The 8343-nt window shown below is 37.0% G+C and overlaps 2 protein-coding genes across 2 annotated transcripts; both read left to right on the forward strand.

Moving 5' to 3' along the window:
- The first annotated feature begins 704 nt into the window (after nt 1-704).
- Nucleotides 705-4107, forward strand: LOC143545020 (uncharacterized). Its single transcript, XM_077036980.1, has 7 exons — nt 705-1017; nt 1675-1837; nt 2130-2330; nt 2400-2642; nt 2964-3111; nt 3242-3470; nt 3620-4107. Exons 1-7 carry the CDS (start codon nt 705-707, stop codon nt 3952-3954), a joined length of 1632 nt encoding a protein of 543 aa, XP_076893095.1. The 3' UTR covers nt 3955-4107.
- Nucleotides 4108-4637: 530 nt separating this feature from the next.
- On the forward strand, nt 4638-7834 carry LOC143545001 (putative protein S-acyltransferase 7). The gene is made up of 5 exons (XM_077036962.1): nt 4638-4733; nt 4811-4984; nt 5859-6152; nt 6231-6464; nt 7325-7834. The coding sequence occupies exons 1-5, from the start codon at nt 4638-4640 to the stop codon at nt 7832-7834; spliced, it is 1308 nt and encodes a 435-aa protein (XP_076893077.1).
- The last annotated feature ends 509 nt before the right edge of the window (nt 7835-8343 follow it).

Consider the following 8343-nt stretch of genomic DNA (forward strand, 5'->3'; position numbering starts at 1 on the left):
TAAAGAATCTGCAACTTGATATGAAATAACTAACATGGAATTAAAGACAGTAAATTAAAAAACTCTAAAATTAACATATCTACCAACACATATTTCAGAAGATGGATAGATTGAAGATGGAGACAAATTAAATCATAGATTAAAGAAGGATGGATAAAGATAGAGCTGGATAAAGATAGAACTTGATAAAGGGGTAAATATATGTTTTGATATATGATAGTTTGAAGAAGGATGGATGTTAGACGGATGTAAACAATGTATAAGATGGCTAGCATCAATTGGGCGGAGAAAGAAAATTAGGGTTTACGAGTTGAGAACAATAAACAGCTGGACTAAAAATGGGAATCGAGTTATAGAAAGAAAACGGGCCGCGTGTTTTTGTTGATTAAAATTTAATTGTTAATATGCGAAAATTAAATAAATGAAAACTCGATGATATGGAATTATATGAGGACATGCTAGTTAAATGCGATGTGAATACGTTGTATTGATTTAATAGATTAGTAAAATAAGTTTTATATACATCAAAGTAAAATTAAATAAAAAGTAATCACCGACACTAGAGAAAATAATGAATCCAGTCCACCGACGATTAAAATAATATCCATCTAAAAATAATAAAAGAACAAGGATGGCTTTGTGTCCCATCTTGGGTCCTGGGATGATGTTTTATTGACCATCTGATCGATCTGGTGGTGATCAAGATGATGCGGTGGCTATTAATCGGCGGCAGCAGTAGCAGTAGGTCAAGGAGAAAGGCGGTGGTGTCGTTGCACTGTCTTCTCATCGCGTCTGCTACCTTCACCGGCATCGGAATCTTACTCCTCACCCTCCGTTCATCACTCGACGACGATCCCACTGTGCAACACCTCATCTCAACCATCACGCTGCAGGAGGACAGACTGACAGCCAAACGATGCGCTACAGTGGAAGAGATGGGTGATGATTTCCGAGGTGGATTTACTCACCAGAGTTTCCCGGTCAGAGACATCATTCGACGTCACTTCCATCTTAACGGTCGGTCACCTCAGTCACGATTATTGTATGATTTCCTAAAGTAAATCAAACATACATGAGCATGATAGCACATGTGTTTAAATGTAATGCAATGTAAACATTATTTATCCCTAAGGGCGTTCATTTCACATAATGAAATGGAATTGGAATCGGAAGGAATTGGATTTTTTTAGATTTTTTGTTTATATTTTGCGTTATGATTTTTTTATTATGTTTTTTATATTTTTTTAGAGGTTTTCTGTTAAGATCAAAAACCCTCAAAAAAATATTCAATAATAATAATAATAATTCCATAACTCAAAGTATAAATCGAAAACAAAAAAAGTAAAAAAACTAAAATGTTTTATTCGCTACTCTCGTTAAAAACAAAAAAAAACAAACTTAAGAAAAGATTCTAACGAATTCAATTGAAATCCTCTACATTTTGGAAGGATTTAGAATCCTTTTATTTAAAGGAATTTGAGGGAATTGAATTCCAATTCCTTGACAACCGAACACACCAAAATGGAATTAAGATTCCAATTCCAATGAAATGAACACGCCATGTCATGGGATTTTAATTCCAATTCCTTTGAATTCCCACGAATTCTGTGAAACGAACGCGCCCTAAAGGTGCATTGTATAGGTGATTAACTAACTAACTTCCTTCCAATACAGGTGCTGCTAGAGTTCGAAGTCTTCCCCCAGAGGAATTCTGCAGACAAGGTTTTGTGATAGCAAAAGCATCAGAAGCAGGTTTTGGGAACGAGATGTATAAGATCCTGACTGCAGCAGCTTTGAGTCTAATGTTGAACCGCTCACTCATCATCGGACAAACCAGGCATATTGGTTCTATCTCAATCCTTGCTATAACATAATATAATATAATATAATATAATATATCTTTGCACTGCTTTATCAAATTGTTGCAGAGTTGGCAATTTTGATTTAAGTTACTAATGAATGAATTTATTTGCCATATTCAAAAGATAGCTTAAAGAGAAACTTGCCCACCAGCGTATTACTAATGCATAAAACCTCCTAAATGGTTTATTGGAAGATCTAGTTTATCAGTGTAATAATATTGTTTTTGTGAGGTTTAGGCGTGATTACTAATAATAATATGTTTGCAGGGGAAAATATCCTTTTGGGGAGTATATATCATATACCAATACTGCTTTTTCCCTGAATGAAGTGAAGCATCTATGGAGACAGAATGGATGTTTGAGCACCTATGGCAGGCATCTGGTAATAAGAATTGATGATTTTCAAAAGCCATTAAAGACGAACGTTCTATGTAGCAACTGGATTGAGTGGCAAGAGCCTATAATATGGTAAAACTATGATGTGGTCCTTGTTTATTAAATTTGTTAAATCGAAATCCAATCTTAGTGCGTTGACAGGTTCCAGAACACTACGGATGCTGTGGCAGCTCAATTCTTTTTGAAGAATGTTAATGTTGAGATGAGAAAGGCTGCTTCTGAGCTCTTTGGGCCACCTCAAGACCATAACAGGCCCAATGTATTTGGTGAGTTAATGAGAATTCTTGTCTCTCCTACAGAAGCAGTAAAGCAGGCAGTAGATTCGGTTCTTAGTGGAGGGTCATATCCTGATATTACCTTGCACATGCGGATGCTTATGAACAGGTGTGTCCTATATGCAACTCCTTGGCACCATACAAATCTAGTAGAGGTAGCACAATGGGTGGGCTAGCTAACTTGTTTTTTCGAGACCGGGTTGACCCGCAAACATTCTTTTGACTGATTTGTTATTAACAGTAATGTTTTAGATATGGTTACTAAAACAATGTGATTACAAAGTAGGCAACTTTTAGCTCTTTTTACCTGTTAGGGATAACCCTTAGCCCAAATCGACCCATTTGCAAGTAAATGAGTCAAAGTGGCCACCTTTAGACTCTAGTAACAAGCAATTAGCTATCGGTTTGACATTTAAAATCTGTTTTCCAGATCGGTGAGGGCGTTGCAGGCAGCATTAGATTGTACAAAGAAAGTCATGCAGAATACAGATTTAGGTTCCAGGCCTAGGTTGGTTTTAGTTTCAGACACCCCGTCATTGGTGGAGGATGTGAAGTCAAATTTTGATAGATTTGCAGAGGTATACTTTTTTTTTTTAATTTGTACAAAGAAGACAATATGTGACAAGTAAAAAAGAGAACCAAGAGGGAGGATACGAAGTCCTTCTAGACTACTATATGGTCTTTGTGCTAAGTTATATGTTATTGTAGGTTGTTCATTTCAACTACGAAAGCTTTGAAGGAGAATTATCTGGCCAAAATGGATCAGATACTTTAGGTTTTAGAACAAAAGATTGGGGCCCGGCACCTAGATGGGTTGCATTTGTTGACTTTTTTCTGGCATCACGTGCAAGGCACGCGGTTGTTTCTGGAGCTCACAGGCGTGTTGGAACAACCTATGTGCAGTTGATTGCGGCACTGGCTGCTGCAAATGCAGCCGGTATTTCTCTTTTTACCATTGCATTCTGACTACGATTACTCAGATCTTTGCAATTCAATAAGTTTTAAAATACTAAGATGTTATCTGCATTTCCTTAAATAATGAGAATTTACCAAGAAGCATAAATTTTGTTACTTTTTGTGTAACAGAGAACGCAAGCAGTAATTCAAGCTTTTCATTCTTCAGTAGCTTTCAGAGCAGCCTGGTTTCGGAAGGATTGAGTAACCAGATAGGATGGGGGCATGTTTGGAACAGATTTGCAGGTCCGTTAAGTTGTGGAAACCAAACGAATCAATGCGCTTACACACCATTGTTACCGCCAGCTTGGTGGGATGGCATGTGGCAGTCGCCAACTCAGCGGGATATTCATAGGATGGAAGCTTATGGCATTCGATTATCAGGATTGGGTACAGTTGATGAAGATCAGCTTGCTTTTTTCTGTAGCTCCAGGAAAGAAGTTCGGAAATTTGTTACACTTGTATAAAACTATATATGTTATTAGTTAAGAGAGAGAGAGAGATTCAATTCTTAATAATTTTGTATTTACTTGTCAACTATGTTATCGATATGTTAACACAAATATAGGGAAGGACCGACGCCACCATTGGAGGGTGTTGGGCAAGTTATTGGTTAGAAAAAGAAACCCTGAAATCAATATGAGATGAAAAAAAATATTTCAATCAATATATCATGATGCCTAAATTCATTTTCATTAATTGGAGAACCCGCTTCAAACTATTTCAAAAACCTAGCTTAAAAATTGGGGAAAAAACGGTTTCAAAATATTTCGTTCTGTTTAAATGCGTTGAAAAACTAATTATGACGTGGCCACTAAGTTAACACCACGTCATCTTTTATATTTAAATTTAGACTATGGCGATCCTGTAAAGGTAGGCGTAGGAGACCCTACACACAAGTAGAGTAGACTCCCACTATCGCAAGCAAAAACCCTTTTTCCTTTTGCTTTCTTTCTTTCTTCTTCACTCCCATTGCTATTGTTTGTCTGTGTGTCTGTCGGCCAATCAATCGGCCGGAATCTTACTGTGTTTGGTTGTCAGTTGTTATTATCCAGCTTAGCTAGTTGGTTGTGGCTGCTTTTTATGGTAGATTTACAGTGAGTGAATAAGATCTATCTCATTCTCGAGTGAGTCCGGATTTGAGAAGAAGATGTACGTGGTCCCCCCTCCAAAGCATCATTCGTCCGGATCCACAAACAGCAACAGCAGCACCTTGAGAATATACCAGGCATGGAAAGGCAGCAATGTAAGTATTATCATTCTTTTGCTTCATTTACTGGCTTTATGCAAAATTGATAAACATACTTTAAAATTGCATTGCAGATATTCTTCCTTGCGGGTAGGTTTGTGTTTGGACCTGATGTACGATCACTCCTCCTCACCATATTCCTTGTCGTAGTTCCTGTTTCTGTTTTTTGTGTTTTCGTTGCTACAAAACTCATCAATCATTTTCACCGCCACTCGGTTATGGCTGGCGCTATTCTATTCACAATACATGTAACTTCCTCTCTTCTCTTGTTACTCATCAATCATACTTGTCTTTATTTTTATACACACTAGAGCTTGATTCATAAGATGTGATATCCAATTGGGATTTTTAACCTTTTTATTCAAGTTAATCAAAACAGACTGTATGTAAAACTTCTCTGTTAAAGTGGCTTTGACATAAAAAGCCAGTGACCGCACATATAGGAACGGCCTAATTACTTATGAGGAACAAGAATGCTTAACAAGTTTTAGTTTTACATGCTTGAATGATTACACTCTAATAGTGGCTGTACAGTGACAGTGATCTTCTTATTCTTCCTGTCATATCTATACATTTATGAGCTTTATCATTCCCATAACATAATTTTAGTCGCCCAGACTTTTTAATATGTCTGCCCCCTTGGAAAAAAAAAGGAGGTATATAGTTGATCCGTTGTTGATTGTGAGTGGAGATCTGAAAACAGGTGGCTGGTTATTGTTGAAAACGAGTAATTAAATACGCTCAAGATAAATTTTGGCCCGTTTTGTCTGGTTTATCAATTGTTACGTTTGACCAGTTATCAATAAAATATCTCCCAAGTTGACACTGTTCTGCAGCGTTACTTTCCTTGTTGCTATCAATTCAGTTATTTAATCTTTTCTGTTGTTTCTATTGAGTTCAATTATATGTGATAAAAATTTAGACGCTGTTTGGGATTGGGCTGGCTTATTTTGTAATAGATTATTGCATTATGCTAAAGCTATTAAGTTCTTTCAAGTCTTTGGATGGGGCTTTTGTAAACAGCTTATTTGAGAAGGAAAAGCAAAATAAGCTTAAGCATCAAAGTTAGGGTTTTTGATATTTCTGAAAATGAATATTGAGTGTTGGAGTTGAATATCACAGGTTTTAGTACTTCTACTTTTGACCTCCGGGCGGGACCCAGGCATCATTCCACGTAATGCACATCCTCCAGAGCCAGAAGCGTTTGAAGGTAATAATGAAGGTAGTGCCCAAACCCCACAATTACGGCTACCTCGCATTAAGGAAGTTGAAGTTAATGGCATTACCGTAAAAATCAAATATTGTGATACCTGCATGCTTTATAGACCTCCCCGTTGCTCACACTGTTCTATCTGCAACAATTGTGTTGAACGATTTGATCACCATTGCCCTTGGGTTGGCCAGTGTATAGGCCTGGTAAGATCTACATGTTATATAAATTTAAGATATGATAAAAAGTTTCTAACTATTGATAACTGGTTTATGTGGTTGCAGAGAAACTATCGATTCTTCTTCATGTTTGTGTTCTCCACAACTCTACTTTGTATATACGTTTTTAGTTTCTGCTGGATTTACATCAAAAGGATTATGGATTCGGAGGACATAACATTATGGAAAGCAATGCTTAAGACTCCTGCATCCATTGTGTTAATTGTCTACACCTTCATATCAGTTTGGTTTGTGGGTGGCCTTACTGCCTTCCATTTATACCTCATTAGTACAAATCAGGTCATTGCTCATTTTTCTTATTTTCTTACCTGAGAATAAACTTGAAAGTTAATGATATTCGTCTTTGATCGTCACAACTAAACACAAAGGTGGCTTTTTCGTTTATTTACTTGGGTTAATTTTGGATTAAATTTTCTGTTACTGTTAAAAGGAAAAAAGAAAATCTTCAATGGTAAATTAAACTTGAAAATAAATGGCTCAATGGGTTGACGTTTCCCAAAGTGTATATCTGATGTAAAACTCCTACATCATTTTATTTTGAAATAAGATTGTAAAAAATTTAGGCAAAAATTGTTTTGGGTAAATTTAAGTTAACCTGATATGTTTTGACCCATCCCCAAAAGCAATCGTAATGACTCGTCACCCAACCTGTCTGACCTGCCATTTAGTTATATTGGGTTGATTTGGATCGTTTATCTTATACGTGTAATGAAAATACCTTAAAAGTAAACGGCTAAAACAGATCGAACGGGGCAAAAGTTGCCCAAAGTGTATTTTCATGTTGGCAAAACGTGTTTTGGGTTTACACAACTCAATCTAACCCGTTTTGATCTATATTCCATACCATAATTACCCTATTTTGACGTGTCACTGTCATCCAACATAAACTAACCGTCCATTTACTTAGAGTGGGCTGATTCAGATTACGTTTGTTTCGAATGAAAAATGTTAGCTTAAAAATATCACTCAAATGGGTCAAAAGTCACCGTTTTTTTTTTAATTTAAAAGTCAGAACACCTTCTAAAACATCTTATGAAACCCTTTGGAATAATATAGTTCTTATAATGACGTTATTTAAAAATATTGGACAGAGTATTTGGGATTCTCCCAGCCCGTTTGACCTGTTGCCTATTTTGCAGACTACATATGAGAACTTCCGATATAGGTACGATAGGCGAGCAAATCCTTACAACAAAGGAGTTATACAGAATTTTGGAGAGATATTTTGCACTACAATCCCTGCATCAAAAAACAAGTTTAGGGCATATGCCCCAAAAGAACCAGGGATTGAAGGGCGGTCAGTTGGTGGTTTCGTGAGTCCAAACATGGGAAAGGCAGCGGAGGAAATTGAAATGGGAAGAAAGGCTGTATGGGGTGACGGTGGGGCAGGGTTAGACCACCAGCTGAGTGACAATGAAGGTCTGAACATGAAAGAAGTTGGAATAGGTGAAATGTCACCTGAAATAAGAACAGCAGTGGATGAAGGTGACCGTGCTAATATATTACACGCAAGGCGCTCTAGCTGGGGCAGGAAAAGTGGGAGCTGGGAGATGTCACCTGAAGTTCTAGCTTTAGCTTCAAGAGTTGGTGGTGGCGGTGGTAGTACTAGCGGTGGTGCAAGCTCACGGCCTGCAGAACTCAGGTTGTGACAGACTCATCTAATAGGCTGTGGTATGGTAGATATATGAATTGGTGATTGATGTTTGGGTTGATTATCTGTTGGTTGGACTGTTGTGTGGTTTTCCTTTTTTCCTTCATTGCCGGATCATTTGTAAAATTAGTTGGTTGTTTATGCAAGATCTGAAGACAGAGATCATCTAATGTTATTCTCTTATGTTAATTGAAAGGATGCTTTTTGCTGCCCTTGTAGTTTGTACATTATTTGCTCTGAATTGATTGCAAAGTTGCATGTTATGAGAAACATTAATTTCTTGGCCTCTGTTAAAAAAAAGCGCAATATACTCTATTTCTTTTGTTTAATCTTAAATACAAGAATGAGAGGCATTAGGCCAAAAAGATCGTTTGAGAAAAAAAAATCACTTTAGTTCATGTCAAAAGGACTCCTTAACAAAATAGACATATACTGAAACTGGTCATTTGGGAAAAGGTATCCTATTGTGTCACCAATTTGATTGGTTGGCGTGATAGTCGTGACTAA

Source organism: Bidens hawaiensis, unplaced genomic scaffold (assembly GCF_021521415.1).
Source record: "Bidens hawaiensis isolate Kalapana, Puna unplaced genomic scaffold, B.hawaiensis_p1.1 tig00013806_1, whole genome shotgun sequence".
Taxonomy (NCBI): Eukaryota; Viridiplantae; Streptophyta; class Magnoliopsida; order Asterales; family Asteraceae; genus Bidens; species Bidens hawaiensis.

Excerpts from the sequence above, each read along its gene's own strand:
- LOC143545001 (XM_077036962.1), top strand. The coding sequence starts at position 4,638 with ATGTACGTGGTCCCCCCTCCAAAGCATCATTCGTCCGGATCCACAAAC. Across the intron at positions 4,734-4,810 it reads AGGCATGGAAAGGCAGCAAT|ATATTCTTCCTTGCGGGTAG; the intron begins GTAAGTATTATC and ends ATTGCATTGCAG. Across the intron at positions 6,153-6,230 it reads TTGGCCAGTGTATAGGCCTG|AGAAACTATCGATTCTTCTT; the intron begins GTAAGATCTACA and ends ATGTGGTTGCAG.
- LOC143545020 (XM_077036980.1), top strand. The coding sequence starts at position 705 with ATGATGCGGTGGCTATTAATCGGCGGCAGCAGTAGCAGTAGGTCAAGG. Across the intron at positions 2,643-2,963 it reads ATGCGGATGCTTATGAACAG|ATCGGTGAGGGCGTTGCAGG; the intron begins GTGTGTCCTATA and ends TCTGTTTTCCAG. Across the intron at positions 3,471-3,619 it reads GGCTGCTGCAAATGCAGCCG|AGAACGCAAGCAGTAATTCA; the intron begins GTATTTCTCTTT and ends TTTGTGTAACAG.